Here is a 23,689-nt window from a genome sequence, read left to right as displayed (position 1 = left end):
ATAATTTTTTTATCTTCTTTACTACATGGTTAAATAAAGTGCTGGAATTCTCAGCACAGCAGCATACTGTGTTTAGCCAATACTAGAAATCCCTCTTGTCTTGGTATCTTCAGAGCCAGATGTAAGACCCAGAATCATTCTGAAAAAGACGAGGTCAAAGAAAGTGAAAGCTTAAAGAAATGGAATAAAATTAAAGCATAACTAATAGTGTGACTAGTGAAATACGGAGCATATGTCATTCTGCAAGTAACTCAACACCATGATTTTCTCAGCAGATGAGATTAGTCCAGAAAGTTCAGAGTTTAAAGATGAACATCATTTTTGGTCAGCTATCTGCCGAGGTCCAGCCCCAGCTGATCCAGGGAGTTCGAAGGGGAGACGGCTTCAGCGAGTTCACTGGATACAATAGCTTTATTTAAATATTCATCAAAGATATAAAGAGTAATAGAATGAGGATAGCTCAGTAGGAAAATTCAATGGAGAAAAGAGGCTGAGTAGCTTGGTTTACGCGGAAAATCAGTATAACCTGTGACATCAGGTTAGCTCTGACCACAGAGGCCGCAGGCGCCCTCTCGAATAGCGGAAGTTGCCTCACCTTAGGCACCTTCTCGAGTGGGTCTTAGAAGCCCAGGCAAATAAATGGTTGCAGGGGACCTCCGCGCTCCAGATGGAGACTCAGCCAGAAATTGAGAAGAAGAATGACATGGGGAGACCAAGCTTCGGTGAGCAAGGCCCGTAGCTTTATTTTCAACAGGGGCTTTTATACCATAAGTTGCACATAGAGAATAATAGGGGATGTGAAATCATGCAAAGTCAGCAGTCTTTGATCCTTATCGAAACCAGGGTTTCTTTCCTGCAAATTTATCGTATACAAATGGTTTAGGTGATTTACATCATCTTCTGGCCAGAAGGCCTATTAACATTTTATGACTCTGACAAAGGTTTGTCAATCCATAAGACTTACTTTCTCTAAGAGTAATTATTTTAAAGTTTGGCGCCATCCTCTGAAGGTGTTAGATAAAGTTGCATTCCTATAGGGCAGAGGTGCAGTGGGTTTACAACAAAGGAAAGAATTTATTACCTTCAGATCAGATCAGATCAGTCTCTCAGTCATGTCCGACTCTTTGCGACCCCATGAATTGCAGCATGCCAGGCCTCCCTGTCCATCACCAACTCCCAGAGTTCACTCAGACTCACGTCCTTCAAGTCAGTGATGCCATCCAGCCATCTCATCCTCTGTCGTCCCCTTCTCCTCTTGCCCCCAATCCCTCCCAGCATCAGAGTCTTTTCCAATGAGTCAACTCTTCGCATGAGGTGGCCAAAGGACTGGAGTTTCAGCTTTAGCATCATTCCTTCCAAAGAAATCCCAGGGCTGATCTCCTTCAGAATGGACTGGTTGGATCTCCTTGCAGTCCAAGGGACTCTCAAGAGTCTTCTCCAACACCACAGTTCAAAAGCATCAATTCTTCGGCGCTCAGTCTTCTTCACAGTCCAACTCTCACATCCATACATGACCACAGGAAAAACCATAGCCTTGACTAGATGAACCTTTGTTGGCAAAGTAATGTCTCTGCTTTTGAATATGCTATCTAGGTTGGTCATAACTTTCCTTCCAAGGAGTAAGAGTCTTTTAATTTCATGGCTGCAGTCACCATCTGCAGTGATTTTGGAGTCCAGAAAAATAAAGTCTGACACTGTTTCCACTGTTTCCCCATCTATTTCCCATGAAGTGATGGGACCGGATGCCATGATCTTCGTTTTCTGAATGTTGAGCTTTAAGCCAACTTTTTCACTCTCCACTTTCACTTTCAAGAGGCTTTTTAGTTCCTCTTCACTTTCTGCCATAAGGGTGGTGTCATCTGCATATCTGAGGTTATTGATATTTCTCCCAGCAATCTTGATTCCAGCTTGTGTTTCTTCCAGTCCAGCATTTCTCATGATGTACTCTGCATATAAGTTAAATAAACAGGGTGACAATATACAGCCTTGATGAACTCCGTTTCCTATTTGGAACCAGTCTGTTGTTCCATGTCCAGTTCTAACTGTTGCTTCCTGACCTGCATACAGATTTCTCAAGAGGCAGGTCAGGTGGTCTGGTATTCCCATCTCTTTCAGAATTTTCCACAGTTTATTGTGATCCACACAGACAAAGGCTTTGGCATAGTCAATAAAGCAGAAATAGATGTTTTTAGGGAACTCTCTTGCTTTTTCCATGATCCAGCGGATGTTGGCAATTTGATCTCTGGTTCCTCTGCCTTTTCTAAAACCAGCTTGAACATCAGGAAGTTCACGGTTCACGTATTGCTGAAGTCTGGCTTGGAGAATTTTGAGCATTACTTTATTATCATGTTAGATGAGTGCAATTGTGCAGTGGTTTGAGCATTCTTTGGCATTGCCTTTCTTTGGGATTGGAATGAAAACTGACCTTTTCCAGTCCTGTGGCCACTGCTGAGTTTTCCAAATTTGCTGGCATATTGAGTGCAGCATTTTCACAGCATCATCTTTCAGGATTTGAAATAGCTCAACTGGAATTCCATTACCTCCACTAGCTTTGTTCGTAGTAATGCTTTCTAAGGCCCACTTGACTCCACATTCCAGGATGTCTGGCTCTAGGTCAGTGATCACACCATCATGATTATCTGGGTCGTGAGGGTCTAAAGTTGCTAGCACCAAGGCCACTACTTATTTTTTCTACATACCAACTATATTAATTAATACACATTCAAGGATACAATACAGGGGATGTGGAAACTTGGCAGCAAGCATTGGCTCATCAATGAAATCTTTTACTGGTTTTATTCTAACAGTTTCTAACTCTCTGAGAGGTTCTAAGCTATTTGAATATCTTAAGCTTCCCGTGCCTTTCGCGGCTGGGAGACTGTAAACAATCGTATGCATAGCTGTAGGAGTCCAGGTAAACTTGTCAGGCAAGTTAGAGAGCTATCTGAGGGGTTTGGATTTAAACACTCCTAATGCCCAGGAACTTATTAACTGGAGCTGTAAGTTAACTCCTTTTCAGAGAGAGCGAGATGGTGGTGGGGGACAGCCCCCATAAAGTCAGAGGTGAGAGCACAAAGCAGTAAAGTAGGCAGACTCTGGTTTTGGGGGGTAGATGCTCGAGAATATCCAGGGGGACTCCTGAGGCTCGATCCCGCCTTTGCATATGCCGAGCCTCCTTCCTCATGACCTTTACCATGGGCGGAGCTCCTCACGCTGGCTCCTGGCAGCTATCATTTCAACATTTTCAAAATTTTATTCTTGAATATTTCCAAGAGAATATGCAGACCAAGCATTGTTGTGGAATCTTACAGAGTATTGTATTAGTTAATTTGTCTTCAAGGTCAATTAAGCTTGTCTTTGGCTTTAAAGTCCCCTGAAGAAGGGCATGGCAACCCATTCCAGTTTTCTTGCCTGGGAAATCCCATGGACAGAGGAACCTGGTGGGCTAGAGTCCATAGCGTTGTAAAGAGTTGGACAAGACTGAAGTGACTTAGCATGCAAGACTTGGGTTTAAATTACCCAATTTTAAAAAGACAGCAAAGTCTACTTTTACAATTTTCAAGATTCTGTTTTCAGGACAAAAAGAATTTCATATTGGCATTATTTTTCTGGTACTCTTCAATTCCACATGATCTGCATCAGGCTGACACAGGACAATGGTCTTCTTGTTTGTCTATGTAAGGAAGCTGCTGTGACAAACCATGCCTCCGAACACTAGTGGCCTAGAATCCTGTTCCACGTGGACCTTTGGTAAGTAAGAGCCAAGGAATGCGTCAGTGATAGACACAGGCCACCCTGAAACATTCACATAAAGCATCCAGCCATTGCCTTTATCACGAATTCTTACAAACAGCATCTCCTCTGGAAATGTAGATACGTGGCTGTAGCTTCCAACACACAGGTATTGAGAGCCTTAGGTCCTCACACAGAGCTGAGGGAACCAGGAAATCCTATAGCACCTGATTCTACCTGAGTCCACAGAGGAAAATGTTTCTAAGCACCACTCAGACAAAAAACACAGTCACACTTTTTTCATACTGTCCACCATCTCCAGTGAATATTTTTCTCAAAAACTCCTTTGACTAACCTGCTTTATATAAATATATATATATATATATGTAGAGAGAGAGAGAGAGAGACAGACAGACAGACAGACAGAGACAGAGAGACAAAGACAAGAGAGACAGAGACACAGAGACAAAGACAGACACAGATAGAATTATGGTAGAACATGCACCAGATTAAAAAAACTGAGTTTCAGGTATTTCATATCACTGATTTAGCCATAAAAGTCTTATCAAACTTTTATTGTCTTAAACTGAACTATTAACTCTCTGAACAACGTATATATTATTTTTTTCCTTGGCAATTTCTTTTGACTTCAGTATTCTTTGAGAGTTAATTCACTTGCTGCCAGGATCAATTCTAACACTTGATTCTAATATTCTTAAACAGGTAACTTGGGAACTGCAATTATCTGACCGTTCTTGAAGCAGCTCAACTTCATGATATTCTTTGGAGGAAACTCTGAGGGTCAGTACTAGTGGGGAAGAAGTTGTTCTCTTATCTAGATCAGCTGGGAAGAATCAGAGTGAGATGGACCTTCCCTCCCAGATACTAACCCTGAACATACGTGTCCACAAGTAGGGTCCCCATTGCTTTCTTAGAGTCCTGGCCTGTGTGCACTGGGTTCTTGCAAACAATCTGCACTCTCACAGTGAGATTCTTCGTCCCACTGCTCCAAGCAGTGTAGACTGTAGCCATTGGTTAACATCTCAGCACAGAAGACCTTTAGTTCACTTGGCTGAAAGTTGACCCCTCCCACCCTCCCCCTGGCTCTGTCCACACCTCCGCCCCCACCAGTGGATTTGCATGTTGTTCCCCAGGGAGGACCTTCCTTTGCAAGTCTGAGATAAAAGCTCAGCTCTGGTCTTGCTCTGACTTATCAGGACTCCTCAGTTCACACTTCTGAACATGAGGTCCTCTGCTCAGCTCCTGGGGCTCCTCCTGCTCTGGGTCCCAGGTAAGTACGGAGAGGGATGAGAAGGAGGATGGGGGTGAGCTCTGGGGCAGCACTGCTCTCCACATGTGTTCTCTGTTAGATGTGTATGACTTGTCCTGCAGATGAGCATGGGAACCTTAGATCAATGATAGTGAGGAATGTTCCAGAAGGAAGAAGGTCCTGTGCTCTGGTCAGGACTGTGACAGGGGAAGTGGGGATGATGTAGGGGATGTTTAGAGGTCTCTTTACACTTCACAGATATCAAGTTCATTATTGTGATTGTACAATTTTGCTGTATGATCACAGACAATGTGAGTAATACAAAGTAGTATTAATGTTTTAGTAAAATAAATCAGAAAATGGAAACAATAAAAATGGTTGCTAATATTTGTAGCTTTCTAATTCTGTCATTCCTTTAGGATCCAGTGGGGATGTTGTGCTGACCCAGACTCCACTCTCCCTGTCTATCATCCCTGGAGAGATGGCCTCCATCTCCTGCAAGTCTAGTCAGAGCCTGGTACACAGTGATGGAAATACCTATTTGAATTGGATTCAATATAAACCAGGCCAATCACCACAGGGTCTGATCTATCAGGTTTCCAACCGTTACTCTGGGGTCTCAGACAGGTTCACTGGCAGTGGGTCAGGGACAGATTTCACACTTACAATCAACGGAGTGCAGGCTGAGGATGCTGGAGTCTATTACTGTTACCAAGGTACAGAAGATCCTCCCACAGTGATACAGCCCTGAACACAAACCTCCCTGCCTGGGTGGCTCAGCTGTTCAAAGTGCAGCTTCTCTGGGGAACTGACAGCAGATGCTCTGAGTCTGTGTTAGAGGAAGATGGTGGAGATCTCGGGGGAATAGTTTGCAGTGAGGGCTCTGGACCGTGAATGTCTTGTCTGCCCATCAGGTACCATGTGTTAAGGCTCCATCAGTGGCATAGCCTGGTCCTGGCAGAAGCAGCAGGGACTGTAAGGGGTTCTGTGTCTTGTAGCAGCCAGTTCTGTGAAAGGGGAACTGAGTGAAAGGTCAGCCTCCTCCACCCTGCCTTGTCTACATTTGTCAATTAAATGCATCCAGTCTAATAACCATAGGCAATTTTGGAAAATAATACAGAATAAAGTTAATAATACAGAATAATGTCCAGTTAGACATTAGTCTAACTGGAAAAGGATCTTTAAAGTTTGCAATTTTATGTCATCTAATGTCTATTTTTTCCACTGTTGTTGTATAGAAAGTGAATAATGTTTTAAAAATATTTCTGAATTAATAATGGGTCTGCTAGTTACATGTTGTGACATGCTATGATCGAAGTAAAATAATTCCAGAGTGCTAGGACAGTATAATACTTCTGGTTAAAGAAATAAACATATTAGACATGATTTTCTATTTCAGCCTAATGGGTTCCATAGCGATTGCAATTAAAATTGCATGCTTAATTAGTGTGTATGCATGCTAAGTTGCTTCAGTCGTGTCTGACTTTGTACAACCCTGTTGACTGTAGCCTGCCAGGCTCCCCTGGCTATGGGATTTTTCAGGCAAGAATACTAGAATGGGTTGCTATTTCATACTCCAAGGGGCAACTTTTGACATTAACCAATAAATACATGGTCCAGTGTAGCCTGATGTATTATGTGTTGTGTCCACATTACACAGAGCCTTAAAGACACTGGTTCATCCTCAGTGATAGGAGGACAAGGATCAGCTGCTTGTTCTTTACCTTGAATAGGATGTGGCAGTATGCCTCAGGCATCTGAACCACTACCGTACTCACTAATTAGCATCCCATTAATTTATCTAAAATTTCAATCCCATCCTTTTGTTGTTGCTGTTGTTCAGTTACTCAGTCTTGTAGGAATCTTTGTGATCCCACAGACCGCAGCACACCAGGCTTCCCTGTCCTTCACTATTACCCAGAGTTTGCTCAAACTCATGTCCACTGAGTTGGTGATGCCCTCCAACCATCTCATCCTCTGTTGTCACCTTCTCCTCCTGCCCTCAATTCTTCCCAGCATCAGGGTCTTTTCCAATGAATCAGTTCTTTGCATCAGGTGGCCAAAGAATTGGAGCTTCAGCTTCAGCATCAGTCCTTCCAATGAATATTCAGGGTTGATTTCTTTTAGAATTGACTGGTTTGATTTCCTTGCTGTCCAAGGGGATCTCAGTTTTCTTCAGCACCACCTTCTGAAAGCATCAATTCTTCAGCATTCAGCCTTCTTTATGGTCCAAATCTCACATTTGTACATGACTACAGGAAAAACCACTGGAGAAGGCAATGGCACCCCACTCCAGTACTCTTGCCTGGAAAATCCCACGGACGGAGGAGCCTGGTAGGCTGCAGTCCATGGGGTTGCTAAGAGTCGGACACGACTGAGCTTTCACTTTCACTTTCACAGGAAAAACCATAGCTTTGACTATATGGACCTTTGGATCAAATAATTTTTTCCAGTCATCCACATCCCAGCAATTTCTTGCCCATCGAGTCTAATGAACGTGATGATACTCTAGAGGTCTGAACTGTGGTTCTCCTGCAGGTGCTTTCTGTAACATCCATCTACTGCCCCTATCTACCCCAGGCACTGCAGCATCACTGGTCCACTGGGTTACAAGGCCCACTGCAGGTAGTACTTAGTGCAGATTCTTCTCTTCTGGGGATCACTTAGAGCTAGCAGTCTTACAAGTTGCTAAGAATTGAGTCAATACGTAACTTATGGAATCCAAAGAATACTAAGTTGCAACTCCACTTTTTAGTTATGAGGCTTATATTTTTATTTTGAAGATAATTTCGTGATCTTCCCCCTGATCATTCAAATGCTAGAATCTTATTTGCAACTACAGCCAGTACACCAGAGGGAGCTGTGGTAAGGTATGTGATTTTTCTCAGCATTCTCTAAAGTCAACCACTTAATTCATGGTTTTGACCTGATCTTGATTTTTACCTAGGAAAGTCCTTGAAGTGACTTTTTTTTAATCCTGGAAAATCATAGACATATTTTTCAAAAATGTTTGCACAGCTTTCCCTACGTCTTCCTTTTAGGACTTCAGTTATATATGCAATAGATTGCTACAAGTTCTCTTGCAGCTTGCTAATGTTTTGCTCATTTTATTGTATTTTTTAAAATATTTTTTCTCATTGTGCTCAGTTGTGGGTGTTTTCAGTCGTGAAAGTCACTAACCTTTTCTTCAACCTAATCTAAACTTGTCAATTGATACTGTTTGAGCCTATTTTTTTTTTTAATTAGGAAAGGCATAAGTGGCATCTACTATAGGGATAATTTCACCATCTACTGAAACAAAGCCTTTTGGAGTATGCATCCTGATGCCTCATGAATGATGAGACTGTGCGCTGGCTTGTGAAAAAACCTAATCCCAGCTCTATGAGAACGCAGCAGGGATTTTCCTCTACCAAATTCAGAGAAAATTTTCTACAACATCAGTAGATTCTGCACATGTCTGTATCCATCAGTACATCATTAAACACAGGCTTCCCTAGAAGCTCAGGTGGTAAAGCATCCGCCTGTAATGCAGGAGACATGGGTTCAATCACTGGGTCAGGAAGATACTCTGGAGAAGGAAATGGCAAGCCACTCCAGTATTCTTGCCTGGAGAATCCCATGGACAGAGAAACCTGGTGGGCTACAGTCCACGGGGTTGCAAAGAATCAGACAAGACTAAGCAACTAACACGCACACACAAGTTCAGAAAATTTTCCTACAACATCAGTAGATTCTGCGTGTCTGTATCCAGCAGTGCATTGTTAAATATATGGAAGAGAAACTCTGAGTTATCCTGAGTTCTGTCTCTCTGCTAATAATTTATCACTCCAAGTGCATCATGGAATCAGGTCAAACAGTAAGACATTCTAGACTCAACAATATCCCTGGATACCCAATGCAGAGATCTTGTAAAAATTTCTTGCAGTTTCCTGAAATATGTCATCCATGATAGAACCTGTCTTGGATGGGAAAGTAGCAGGGAAAAAATGTATCAAAATTGAAAATAATAATGGAACACTCTGCTAAAATAACAGAAGAATAATTTAATTCTGTGACCTCCTGGGAGAAATGTACTGTCCGTGGGCAAATTTGAGCTGCTCTGATCAGACTTGGGCATCTGGCAGACACTGGGCTTCCCTGGTGGCTCAGATGGTAAAGAATCTGCCTTCAATGCAGGAAACTTGTGTTCAATCCCTGGGTTGGGAAGATCCCCTGGAAAAGGAAATGACAACCCACTCCAGTATTCTTGCCTGGAAAATCCCATGGACGGAGGAGACTGGAGGGCTACAGACCAAGGGGTCGCAAAGAGTCGGACATGACTGTGTGACATTCACTTTCAGACACTGCACCTGTGCTGTGTTATGGACACTACCAGCCCTGCAGCTGTGCCCAGCTCGGCCCCATCCTCTGCTGATTTGCATGTTACTGGAGATAAATCCACTGCCCTGGAGACTTATTAATGTTCTGATCACATCTTGTGCAGAAATCAGTCCCAGTCAGGACTCAGAGTGAACATGAGGTCCCCCACTCAGCTCCTCAGTCTCCTGCTGCTCTGGATCCTCCCAGGTAAGGACGGAAAACTATAGGAATTTATTCTGCCCATGTATTGTGGTTCTACAGGATAGTCCTCTTATATCATTAATAATAACATGGATATGGGTTTTTGTGTTTCCAATCTCAGATGCCAGGTGTGGCATCCAGATGACTCAGTCTCCATCCTCCTTGTCTGCCTCTCTAGGAGACAGAGTATCCATCATTTGCTGGGCCAGTTAAAGCATTAGCAAATGGTTAGACAGATATCAGCAGAAACCAGGGCAAGTTCCTAAGCTCCTGTTCTATGCAGCATCCAATTTGGGAACTGGGGTCCCATCCCGGTTCAGTGGCAGTAGATCTGGGACAGATTTCACTCTCACCACTCTCACCTGGAGGCTGAAGATGCTGCAACTTATTACTGTTTACAAACTGATAGTACACCTCCTACAGTGTTACACACCCAAACATAAACCACCCTGGGGAGCAAATGTGTGAGGCTAGACTGTCCAGAAATTCTTGGTGCCTCCATCTGCTGAGAGCATTTCTGAGATGCACCCTGGCTTTTGATGTGACTAGAAGTTTTGGTGGAAGAGGCAGGACCAGCACTCTAACTCTCTTTCCTTCTCCTGAGTGCCATCAGAACAGACATGATGACACCTCTTATGATTAAGTAAAGGATGGATGATTACACATGAGTCTAATTTATGGTTCTAACCAGGATTTTCAGCAAGAGAAAAACAAATCTACGTCTTCCAAGTAGGTTTTTTTTTTTTTTTTTTAACACAGGATGTGACTCTAAACTATAACCTGTAATGTGTGGGGAATGTGAGGCAGTAGTAGAATAAGTGATTCCCTGGTGCTTCCCCAAAGGCCAGAGCACATTTGCCACTGGAAGTGTAGGCTGTGTTCACCCACATGTAGGGTTCATGTGGCCTGTCTCTGATGCCCAGGCTTGGGGATGCTGATGTTGCAAGATGCCTGCAGCCCCTCAGGTGATTCTTAAGTCTTGCCTGTGTCCATGTATCTGCCTGCGGTTGCTGATAAATATTGAATATTCCTCTTCTGACCTCCAAATCTCATTGGAGTGTCCATCATTAAACAACTCTACAGGAAACCACACCAAAAAATCAGTTTTTAAAATGTGCTTCCAGAATTGAAGATGATAATGAAAATTTTGAAAGCAGGTTAATCCATATGGTCATATATATCATATCTCAGAAAATTGCCACCTATAATGGGCCCAGAATACATTTGATTGTGCTTCTGAATATGTACAGCAAGACTGGGCTCATAACAAGTGAAAATCATTAAACAATACAGTAAATAGAAAACTGAAGAAACTGCATGAAATATATGACATCATTTGACAAAGGCATTTGAAAAAGCTTTCTTTTCCAAAACACTCCAAACACCAAAATGTGGATATAGCATTCTTTTACCTATTTATTTAAAATACCTTGTTGCTAAAAAATTGTTTGGATTAAACAGCATCATCAGAATCACTGAGAAGTTGCTTATTACAAAATGAAAAATAGAGCAGACTCACCTTAAATTTAGTTTTCAGGTTTAAGAGTTCAGTTCAGTTGCTCAGTTATGTCTGACTCTTTGTGACCCCATGGACTGAAGCACGCCAGGCTTTCCGATCCATCACCAACTCCCAGAGATTGCTCAAACTTATGTCCATTGAGTCAGTGATGCCATCCAACTATCTCATCCTCTGTGGTCCCCTTCTCCTCCCACCTTCAATGTTTCCCAGCATCAGGGTCTTTTCAAATGAGTCAGTTCCACGAATCAGGTGACCAAAGTATTGGAGCTTCAGCTTCAACATCAGTCCTTCCAGTGGATATTCAGGACTGATTTCCTTTAGGACCAACTGTTTTGATCTTCTTGCTGTCCAAGGGACTCTCAAGAGTCTTATCCAACACCACAGTTCAAAAGCGTCAATTCTTCAGTGCTCAACTTTCTCTGTGGTCCAACTCTCACATCCATATATGACTACTGAAAAAACCATAGCTTTGACTATACGGACCTTTGTTGGCAAAGTAATGTCTCTGCTTTTTAATATGCTTTCTAGGTTGGTCATAGCTTTTTGGTGTCTAAAAAGAAAGAGGGGTCTACTTTTTAACAAGATAACAGGTGATCTATACAACTTCTTAAAAACTATGTTTTAGGGTATGTTCATTCTGCTGAAGAGTTTTTTTGTTTGTTTGTTTGTTTGTTTGTTTTTGCCCACTGAAGCCATTTAAGAGGGTTTCTTTTTAAAGCCATATACTGAAAAAACCAGCTTCGCTTTCCAATCAATGCAAAATTAAAAATGAAATGAATATAGGCACAGATCTTATAACCTCATGGAAACAGTGGGATATAGGTTGAAAACAGTGTGTTTCAAAACATGGAATTAGGTCACATTTATGAAAACTGAACTATCTCAAAATCTTATCTCTTCCTCAGCTTTCTTTACACTTGGGTTTATGTTATCAAGGCCCACAATTCAGATTACTTCCATATAATATTCTATCACATTATACTATTGTGTGGAGAAAATTGGTGATTGTGTGTCTAAACACTCTATGTAGAAATATCACTTCTTGTAATGTATATTTTCACTTTGTTTGGGATGAAGCATATGACACTAAAAACTTTTTATCAAAGCTGATGAAAATTTGAGACAAATACCTCATTTGTGGAAAATTTGTGTTTTTATATAATATGCAATCTGTGCACATATATTTATTTGATGTATTACTGCTGCAGATATTTATACATGTTTAATGTATATAGAAGTTTATGTAACTAAATATATACCGTTTTTATATATACTTCTACCCACAACACATGCATTTGAGCAAAGTGATTACATAAATGAAACAAATGAGGTATAGTACCAGCTTTTGTTGCTGCTGTTCAGTCGCTAAGTCGTGTCCAACTCTGCGACCCCATGGACTGCAGTGCACCAGGCTTCCCTGTCCTCCACTATCTCCCAGAGTTTGTTCAAACTCATGCATCAGCTTCAGCTATAGCATTGTCCTATTTAAACACTATTTTTAAAACTCCCACATTGGTTGTGCTCACATTGAAATACTGTTCCAACACAGTCCTAGTTCAAAGGGCGTGAATGGAGATAATATTGTCTAAAGTTAAAATGTAAATCATTGCAGGCTATGAAAATTCTCATTATAGTTATGTTCACAATGATGCTATATGTTCTGGGTCTGAGATATTCATTATTCAGTCTTTTTTTTTTCCTTTTAAGTTGAAATGTGGTTAATAATTTTCTCACCAATATATTACTTGTGATTTATAAAGATAATAGTGATTAAACTGACCAATTAACAAACAGAAGACTGAATCGCTGAAAAATAAATTGCTGTTGTTCAGTCCCCCAGTTGTGTCTGAATCTTTGCGACCCCATGGACTGTAGGTGTTCCTGTCCATCACTGTCTGCTGGAGTTTGCTCAAACTCATGTCCACTGAGTCAGTGATGCCATCCAACCATCTTATCCTCTGTCATACCCTTCTCCTCCTGCCTTCAAGCTTTCCCAGCATTAGGGTCTTTTCTAATGTATTGGCTCTTCTCATCAGGTGGCTAAAGTATTGGAGCTTCAGCTTTAGCAGCAGTCCTTTCGATGAATAGTTAGGGCTGATTTCCTTTAGGATTGACTGATTGGATATCCTTGCAGTCCAAGGGACTCTCAAGAGTCATCTCCAACACCACACAGTTCAAAGGCATCAATTATTTAGCACTCAGCTTTCTTTTTGGTCCAACTCTCACATCTCTAGGCTTCCCTGGTGCTTCAGACCTTAAAGAGTCTGCCTCTAATGTGGGAGACCGGGCTCGGTCCCTGGGTCAGGAGATCCCCTGGAGAAGGAAGTGGCAACCCACAGTATTCTTGGCTGGCAAATCCCTAGGGCAGAAGAGCCTGGGAGGCTACAGTCCATGGGGTCACAAAGAGTGGGACACAACTGAGCAACTAACACTTTCACTTTCTCACATCCATACATGACTACTGGAAAAACCATAGATTTGACTAGATGGACCTTTGTCAGCAAAGTAATGTCTCTGCCTTTTATTACACTAAGTTTGTCACAGCTTTTCTTCCAAGGAGCAAGCACGTTTTAATTTCATGGATGCAGTCACCATCTGCCATGGATAAAATCAGATATTTCCAAGTACAGTATAAGCAACAATTATCAGCCTAAAAGTGGGAAGCATATCAGAATTTCAGGAGAGACAGTTATGAAGAATTGATTTATTTACCAATAGATGTTAAAGTCCCATATTTATGCTACAAATATTGTACCAGCATATAATTTGTTTCCTGGACCAGCTCTTGGACTGTGTAACAAATATTGGTTGAGTGACTCTCCAGACCTCTTGGGTAGATTAGAGGACAAACTACACTTTAAAATGCACGGTAATTTTTAAGATTTTTTTCTTTAGGTCATTCTTTAGCCAACTTTCCTAATGCTGTATAAAAATTTTACCAGCTGAGCCACCAGAGAAGCCCAAGAATACTGGAATGGTTAGCCTATCCTTTCTCCAGAGAATCTTCCCAACCCAGGAATTGAACTGGGGTCTCCTGCATTGCAGGCAGGTTATTTACCACTGAGCTACCAGGGAAGCTCTATAAATAATTTAATTGTTTCTTTATTTTACCTTTTTTGCTCTGGATCTTCTTGCTGCATGCAGGCTTTGTCTAGTTACTATGAGGATGGGCTCCTCTTCATTGCAGTTCACTGACTTTTCATTGTGGTGGCTACTCTTACCATGGAGCACAGGCTATGGAGTGCTCAGGCTTCAGAAGTTGCAGCTCACAGGCTTTAGAGAGCAGACTCAGTAGCGTGGTACATGGGCTTTAGCTGCTCTGAATGTGTGGAATCCTCAGACCAAAGATCAAACCTGTGTCCCCTGCATTGGCAGGTGATTCTCATCCACTGTGTTAGGCAAGTCCCCTAACATTGTATAGATTATTGATATTGGACAACTTGAAGGGGCCAACTGAAAAAGTCATCCTATGTCCAGCCGTGACCAAGATAGGCAGCAAGAATGAATTCTAAATCAACCTGTGTCCTAATGACCTCTAACTGAGAGAGGCATTGTATTGACCACTGGAGAGTAGATCACATTGATCTGAACCCCTGCCATATTCACTAATCATTAGCCCATGAATTTTTGTAGGATTTACATCTCATCCTTTGGCACACATATATCTTACCAGTCATTCTCATTCCAGCAACTTCTTGCCCATCAAGTCTAATGAACATAATACTCTAGAGGTCTGAACTGTGGTTCTCCTGCTGGAGCTTTCTGTAATATCCATCCACTGTCCCTATCTACCCCAGGCACGGTAGCATCATTGGTCCAGTAGGTCATAAGGTCTACTGCAGGTTGTACTTAGTGCAGAGTCTTCTTGTCTTCTGGGATCACTCAGAACTGACAAACATACAAGTTATTAAGAAATGAGTCACAACAACTGACTCCACAATGCATATGTAGTTTGCAGACTCCAAAGAAAACTAAGTTGTGTTGCCTCTTTTTTAGTTATTAGGGTTGTATTTTCATTTGAAATGGAGAAGGCAATGGCAACCCACTCCAGTACTCTTGCCTAAAAAATCCCATGGATGAAGGAGCCTGGTAGGCTGCAGTCCATGGGGTCGCTAAGGATCGGACACAACTGAGCGACTTCACTTTCAATTCACTTTCATTTGAAAATACAATTTCATTTCAAATGAATTTCATTTCATTTCTTGATATTCTCCTGGCCATTCAAATGCTAGAAACATATTCACAACTACAGCCAGGACACCAGAAGGAGCTGTGTGTGATTTTTCTCAGGCTTCCCTAAATTCAGCCACTGAATTCATGGTTTTGACCTGATCTTGATTTTTAACGATTGAAGTCATGGAAATGATTTTGTAAAACCTGGAAAATCAGACATAATATTTTTTTCAAAAGTTTTGCTACTGCTATTGGAAAAGAAATGCAAAAAAGCAAAATGGCTGTCTGGGGAGGCCTTACAAATAGCTGTGAAAAGAAGAGAAGTGAAAAACAAAGGAGAAAAGGAAAGATATAAGCATCTGAATGCAGAGTTCCAAAGAATAGCAAGAAGAGATAAGAAAGCCTTCCTCAGCAATCAGTGCAAAGAAATAGAGGAAAACAACAGAATGGGAAACGCTAGAGATCTCTTCAAGAAAATTAGAGATAACAAGGGAATATTTCATGCAAAGATGGGCTCAATAAAGGACAGACATGGTATGGACCTAACAGAAGCAGAAGATATTAAGAAGAGGTGGCAAGAATACACAGAAGAACTGTACAAAAAAGATCTTCACGACCCAGATAATCATGATGGTATGATCACTGACCTAGAGCCAGACATCCTGGAATGTGAAGTCAAGTGGGCCTTAGAAAGCATCACTATGAACAAAGCTAGTGGAAGTGATGGAATTCCAGTTGAGCTATTTCAAATCCTGAAAGATGATGCTGTGAAAGTGCTGCACTCAATATGCCAGCAAATTTGGAAAACTCAGCAATGGCCACAGGACTGGAAAAGGTCAGTTTTCATTCCAATCCCAAAGAAAGGCAATGCCAAAGAATGCTCAAACTACCGCACAATTGCAGTCATCTCACATGCTAGTAAAGTAATGCTCAAAATTCTCCAAGCCAGGCTTCAGCAGTACATGAACCGTGAACTTCCAGATGTTCAAGCTGGTTTTAGAAAAGGCAGAGGAACCAGAGATCAAATTGCCAACATCTGCTGGATCATGGAAAAAGCAAGAGAGTTCCAGAAAAACATCTATTTCTGCTTTATTGACTATGCCAAAGCCTTTGACTGTGTGGATCACAATAAACTGTGGAGAATTTTGAAAGAGATGGGAATACCAGAGCACCTGACCTGCCTCTTGAGAAATCTGTATGCAGGTCAGGAAGCAACAGTTAGAACTGGACATGGAACAACAGACTGGTTCCAAATAGGAAAAGGAGTACATCAAGGCTGTATATTGTCACCCTGCTTATTTAACTTATATGCAGAGTACATCATGAGAAACGCTGGACTGGAAGAAACACAAGCTGGAATCAAGATTGCTGGGAGAAATATCAATAACCTCAGATATGCAGATGACACCACCCTTATGGCAGAAAGTGAAGAAGAACTAAAAAGCCTCTTGATGAAAGTGAAAGTGGAGAGTGAAAAAGTTGGCTTAAAGCTCAACATTCAGAAAACGAAGATCATGGCAAATAGATGGGGAAACAGTGGAAACAGTGTCAAACTTTATTTTTGGGGGCTCCAAAATCACTGCAGATGGTGACTGCAGCCATGAAATTAAAAGACACTTACTCCTTGGAAGGAAAGTTATGACCAACCTAGATAGCATATTCGAAAGCAGAGACATTGCTTTGCCAACAAAGGCCCATCTAGTCAAGGCTATGGTTTTTCCTGTGGTCATGTATGGATGTGAGAGTTGGACTGTGAAGAAGGCTGAGTGCCGAAGAATTGATGCTTTTGAACTGTGGTGTTGGAGAAGACTCTTGAGAGTCCCTTGGACTGCAAGGAGATCCAACCAGTCCATTCTGAAGGAGATCATCCCTGGGATTTCTTTGGAAGGAATGATGCTAAAGCTGAAACTCCAGTCCTTTGGCCACCTCATGCAAAGAGTTGACTCATTGGAAAAGACTCTGATGCTGGGAGGGATTGGGGGCAAGAGGAGAAGGGGACAACAGAGGATGAGATGGCTGGATGGTATCACTGACTCGATGGACATGAGTCTGAGTGAACTCCGGGAGTTGGTGATAGACAGGGAGGCCTGGTGTGCTGCGATTCATGGGGTCGCAAAGAGTTGGACATGACTGAGCACTGAACTGAACTGAACCGAACTGAAAGTTTAAAACTGTACCCTCTAACATATTAAATATGAACCACATATAGCTTCACAACTTAAATTAGAATTACTTAAAATTAAAAACATAGCTTCTCAGTTGCACTACCTGCATTCTAGGTGCTCAGTAGCCACCTGTGGCTAATGTGGATTGCCATGCCCTCCTCCAGGGGATCTTCCTGACCCAGGGATCAAACCCTCATCTGTTTTGTCTCCTGTGTTGGCAGGTGTATTCTTTACCACTAGAGCCACCTGGGAATCCCCAGTGGTTGCCATATTGAACAATGCAAATGCTGGCACTTTCATCATCACAGAAAATTCAATTATTCAGTAATGGTCCAAAAGATCACCCCTGGTCACTCAGTGGTGTTATGGCTCAGAGCACAGACCTCACACACTCTTGGTCCTGATGCTTCCTTGGCTGGTACAGCTACTATGGTTCTCAGGACTTCTCTATAGGGGTTTCTGGGATGAGAGGATGAGGCTGGGTTGACAGTTCTAGACTAGGAGCCTGCTCCTACCTGCCTGGCCCTTGCCACTGTACCTGCAGGGACCCTCCTGTCCCATATGCTCTTTCCCAAAACCATGAGATGTCTTTGACATTTCATGTGGATCAAGCACCTAGCCCTAACTCTTTTATGACCAATATCTTTCCTGAATTCCTATTTAGATGACTGGATTATTGAGGATAGAAATTTTGTGTGGAAGAAACAGTATCAGCTTCAGAAGTATTAATACCAGTAAAAATCTCACAGTCAAAATGCTTTGAGATTCCACATTGAAAATTTTATAACTGTATCACAAAACTGCCATTAGATGGCAGACAAACGCAGCAGAAACACAAGACAGAAGGCTGTTCTTAGGAGTGCTGAGATCCTGAGTGCTACTGTCCCATTTTCAACAGGAGCCCCTAAGGCTTGAACGGGCTCAGATGTGATGGGGACACCTGGAGAGGAGCTGCCTTGTGCTGAGTGGTGGAGAAAACCCGTGAGCTAGGAAGATTCCCATGCCCTCCTCCAGGGGATATTCCCAACCCAGGGATTGAACCCGCATCTCCTGCACTGTAGGGTGACCACAAGACTGTGTCTTATCCCTAGAGACCTGCCTACCAGTTCATCTCCCTGCTGTGTTCAGTTTACCTCTTATGGTAACTGACAGGATCCTCCTTAGGAAGGTTGCCAATGGACAGTTAAACCCAGAGAAAGAAAGAAGGAAACCAGACTAAACCAGACATGCTGTCTAGCATGCTCCAAGGAGATGCGAGAAGACTGAAGGAGATGCCTGACATCCCAGAAGGTCTTCACAAACCTCACTCCTCTCAGTCTTGTCCACGGAAACCCCAGAGCTACACACTTGTCCTGAAGAGCTGAAAACAGTACAGATGACCTGATCTGAAACTGTGAGATGCCCCAACTTACAACACACAGGAAAGAAACCAAGGGCCCCACTGTGGTCTCTGAGGGAAGCAAGATATCATTCCTCCTCTTGAGACATGGGCTGGATCTGCTGCGGTCAGTAACATGCATCCATATTCCATCAATATGTAAATTCCTGTATTAATTATTTCCTCCAGCAACAACTTAAATTGTCAATCTTTGTTGACTGTGCATGCATGCTTTAGTCATGTCCGACTCTATGTGACCCCATGAACTGTAGCCCACCAGGCTCCTCTGTCCATAGGGATTCTCCAGGCAAGAATACTGGAGTGGGGCCATGGCCTCCTCCAAGGGATCTTTCCAACCCAGGGATCAAACCCAGGTCTTGTACATTGTAGCCAAATTCTTTACCATCTGAGCCAAAATGTATATGTTGCCTTCATAATCCCAAGAGGACTAACCAATATTAACTCTACTTTTCAGTTGTGCGGCTGGTGTTTTCATTTCAAAGATAATTTCCTGATTTTCCCCTGACCACCCACATGTTAGAAACGTATTTACAACTACAGCCAGGACCGCAGTGGGAGTTATGGAAAAGGTGTGTGATTTTTATTGGGCTTCTCTATTTAGCCACTGAATTCATGGTTTTGAGCTGACTTTGGCTTTTTAATTTTGAAAGCCCTGGGAATAACTTCTTAAAATCTGGAAAACTCTAGTGATGCATTCAAATATTTTTTGTGCTTCCTCTCACTACCTCTTCCTCTTTAGAACTTCAGTTATATACACAATAGATGACTTGAAGTTGTCATAGCTCATTTCATGCTCTGCTCATTTTATTGTATTTCTTCAATATCTTTTTCCCACTGTGCCCAATTTAGATATTTTCTATTGCTAAAGTCATTAATATTTTCTTCTATGGTACCTAATCTTGTCAGTTGAAACTGTTGGACTCTATTAAAGCCTTGCTTTTAAGCTTTATTAGGAAAGACCAAAATGGCATTTAATATAGGGGCAATTTTGCCCCACTACTAAAACAAAGCCTTTCAGAGTGTGCCATCTGATGCCTAATGAATTTTGAGCTTTACTGCTCCATCTAGTGTAAACAACTAATCTTCGCTCTTCAGGTTTCTCCTTTAATATAACTTCAGAGGAATTTTTCTATAATATCAGTAAATTACTCACATGTCTGTATCCATCAGTACATTGTTAAATATGGAGGGGAAACTCTATAGTTATCCTGGGTTCTCTCTGTGTATTGACAATTTATCACCTCAAACGCATCAGGGAATCAGATCAAAAAAGAAGATGCTCTGGGCCCAATGATATCACCAGATATCAAATGCAGAGATCTTCTAAAATTTCTGGCAGTTCCTTTGAATGCATCATGTCTGGTAGAACCTGTCTTAGATGAAAAAGTAGCAATAAAAGCATTGTATGAACACTGAAAATAGCAAAATAGCACTGTACTGAAAGAACACTAAACAGATTCAATGCCTTGACCTCCAGAGAGAAACACACTGTCCATAGACAAATTTGAGCTGCTCTCATCAGACTTGGGCATCTGGCAGACATTGCACCTGTGCTGTGTTATGGAGATTGGCCAGCCCTGCAGCTATGCCCAACTCTCTGCTAATTTGCATATTACTGGAGATCAACCCACTGCCCTGGAGACTTATTAATGCTCTGATCACATCTTGTGCAGAAATCAGTCCCAGTCAGGACTCAGAGTGAACATGAAGGCCCCCACTCAGCTCCTCAGTCTCCTGCTGCTCTGGCTCCTCCCAGGTAAGGATGAAGAGCTTTAGAATTAACTCTGCCTGTGTGATCAGTACTGCCTGATCCTACAGGATAGTCCTCTTGTATCATTAGTAATAACATGGAGATGTGTTTTTATGTTTCCAATCTCAGGTGCCAGATGTGACATCCAGGTGACCCAGTCTCCCTCCTACCTGTCTGCTTCTCTAGGAGACAGAGTCTCCATCACTTGCCAGGCCAATCAGAGCGTTAGCCACTACTTAAACTGGTATCAACAGAAACCAGGGGAAGCTCCCAAGCTCCTGATCTATTATGCAACCAGCCGGTACACCAGAGTCCCATCCCGATTCAGTGGCAGTGGATCTGGGACAGATTTCACCCTCACCATCAGCAGCCTGGAGGCTGACGATGCTGCAAATTATTACTGTCAACAGGATTATAGTACACCTCCCACAGTGTTACACACCCAAACACAAACCACCCAAGTGAGGAGATGTGTGCGACTGGGCTGCCCCAGCTGCTCTGGGTGCCTCCATCTGCTGAGAGCATTTTGGAGATGCACCCATGCTTTGAATGCCACTGGAAGGTCTGGTAGAAGGGGCAGGGAGCCTCCTCAGCACACTGACTCCTTGCTCCTCCTCAGTGTCAGCAGCATAGACATGACTCTTCCCCACCTGATTTAATAAAAGACAGATGATTATACCTGCAGAGTCTGGTTTGTGACACCAGTCAGAGTTCACTCAGCAAAAGAAAAGCCAGTCTACATCGCTCAGTCGTGTCCAACTCTTTTCGACCCCATGGACTGTAGCCTACCAGGATCCTCCCTCCATGGGATTCTCCAGGCAAGAGTACTCGAGTGGGTTGCCATTTTCCTTCTCCAGGGGATCTTCCCAACCCAGGGATCGAACCTGGGTCTCCTGCATTCCAGGCAGACGCTTTAACCTCTGAGCCATCAGGGACTCCATATTCCAGGCAGTGATTTTTTTAAATACATAAAAATGTTTGTTCCAATGCTATTCTCAACCATATGTAAAATAGATAGGCGGTGGGAATTTGCTGCGTGATGCAGGGAGTTCTAATCCGGGGCTCTGTGACAACCTATAGGGGTAGGATGGGCTGGGAGGTGGGAGGGAGATTCAAAAGGGAGGGTACATACATATACTTATGGCTGATTCATGTTGAGGTATGGCAGAAACCAACACAATATTGTAATTATCCTCCACTAAAAAATAAAAAGGAAAAGTACATGGAGTGTGAGTCTTAAATATAACCTTTCAAAGTCTGGGGAGTGTGATACTAGGTGAAGCAGTGGAAGAAATAAGTGATTCTCTAGTGCTCCAGGTGTGGGAATTGCCCTCCTTGGTGTGGGAATTGTAAGATTCAACATTGTCTATCAAGGGACCCAGAAGGATACTAACCCCACAGAGAACCAGGTAATAATAAGCGGACTTATTACCCAGCATAAGCGGTGAACCTGAAGAGCCGATGAACCTACTCTAACCCCACTCAGCTGTAGCCTGTGAACACCTGGAGAGTGTTTACCTAGGTAGATACCCATACATACCCTCACTTTTGATCCAGGAATAGCCCTTCTTGGTATTTACCAAAATTAGTTTAAAACTTAAATTCACCTACACATGGATTTAATAGCAGCTTTATTCATAGTTGCTCACATTTGGAAGTAATCAAGATGTTCTTCAGTAAATGAATGGGTAAATAAATTCTTGCACATTCAGACTATGGAATATCTTTGCTGTTTAGTCACTAAGTCATGTCTGACTCTTTTGTGACCCCATGGATTGTAGCCCACCAGGCTCCTTCTGTCCATAGGATTTCCCAGGCAAGAATACTGGAATGAGTTGCCATTTCCTTCTCCAAGGGATCTTCCCAACCCAGGGATAGAACCCATGTCTCCTGCATTGGCAGATAGGTTCTTTACCACTGAGCCACCAGGGAAGCTCATGGAATATTACTCAGCTCTGAAAAAGAAATAGCTATCAAGCCACAAAAGACATGGAGCAAACTTAAATGCATATTACTAAGTGAAAGACGTCTATCTAGAATGGCTACATATTACATGATTCCCACTATATGACATTCTTAATGGCTGGATTATGAAGATAATTAAAAGGTCAGTGGTTGCCAGAGATTGGGTACAGTAGAGGAGAAGGATAAATAGGCAGAGCACAGAGAGTTTCCAGGTTTATGAAAGTATTCTGTGTAATATTAAAATGATGAATGCGTTTCATTGAACATTTGTCCAAACCCATAGAATGTACACCAACAGTGTTCCCTCAGGTAAACTATGGGCTTCCAATGATCTTAATGTGTCAATATAGGTCCATCAAATGTAACAGAGGTGTCACTCTGGTGAGTGATGTTGTTAATAGGGGAAGCTGTACTTTGTGGGGGCATAAGCGGAATCCCCTTACCTTCCTGTTAGTTATTCAACATGTACATTTTAAACTTCATCTGTGTTGGTGGTATGGCAGTCATGTGTTCCTTTTCACTGCAGAATAATTCTCTTATATATGAACATATAAAAATTAATTTATTCATTCTTTAATTAAAGAGTTGTTTTTAGGTTGTATGAATCAAGTTATTTTTGGAATATTCTTTTCTTAATATTTATTTACTTATTTATTTGGCTGTGGAAGGCAGGATCTTTTGTTTCAGCAAATGGGTTTTCCTCTAGTTGCAGAACAAGGACTTCGTTGCTCTGTGGCCTCTGGGATCTTAGCTCCCTGACCAGGGATCAAACCTGCATCCCCTGCATTAGAAAGTGAACTCTTAACCACTGGATCACCAGAGAAGTCCCTGGAATATTCTTGCAATGTCTTTTGTGGAATTATACACTCATTTTCCTTGGGTACATTCCTAAGTGCGGAAGTGCCAAGTCATAGGATTAGGATGGGTTTGGTAAACACTGCAAAATAGTTTTCCAAAATGATGAGTGTATTAAAAAATCCTCCAGCCATGTATACAAGTTCCAATTGCTGCAGTCCTTTCCAATATTTGGTATTGCCAGACATTTTATAATATCTGTATTGATAAAAATGAAGTGGTATTGTATTGAAAATTTATATTTCCCTGATGACCAATCATGCTCAAAGACTCTTTATATGTCTGCATGCTTGCACGTCTG

General features: G+C 42.1%; 1 non-coding gene and 1 gene segment (V, D, J or C); one reads left to right on the top strand and one right to left on the bottom strand.

Annotated features, from left to right (window-relative positions):
* The first annotated feature begins 9,468 nt into the window (after window positions 1-9,468).
* LOC147363176 (immunoglobulin kappa light chain-like) overlaps window positions 9,469-23,689 on the top strand; it is a 50,479-nt gene continuing 36,258 nt past the window's right edge. The window contains 4 exon segments of the C gene segment in view: window positions 9,469-9,568; window positions 19,273-19,387; window positions 20,492-20,574; window positions 20,698-20,993. Of these exon segments, the coding sequence occupies window positions 19,332-19,387; window positions 20,492-20,574; window positions 20,698-20,993 (435 nt within the window).
* TRNAS-GGA (transfer RNA serine (anticodon GGA)) lies at window positions 21,432-21,503 on the bottom strand. Its single transcript has one exon. It is a non-coding gene; the product is annotated as a tRNA-Ser (tRNA).

This window comes from Bos grunniens, chromosome 11, assembly GCF_055505025.1.
Source record: "Bos grunniens cultivar Pamir isolate PY7600 chromosome 11, Bosgru_T2T1.0, whole genome shotgun sequence".
Lineage (NCBI taxonomy): Eukaryota > Metazoa > Chordata > Mammalia > Artiodactyla > Bovidae > Bos > Bos grunniens.
The sequence above is the reverse complement of the archived record's forward strand: the minus strand, read 5'-3'. Positions and strand labels throughout refer to the sequence as shown.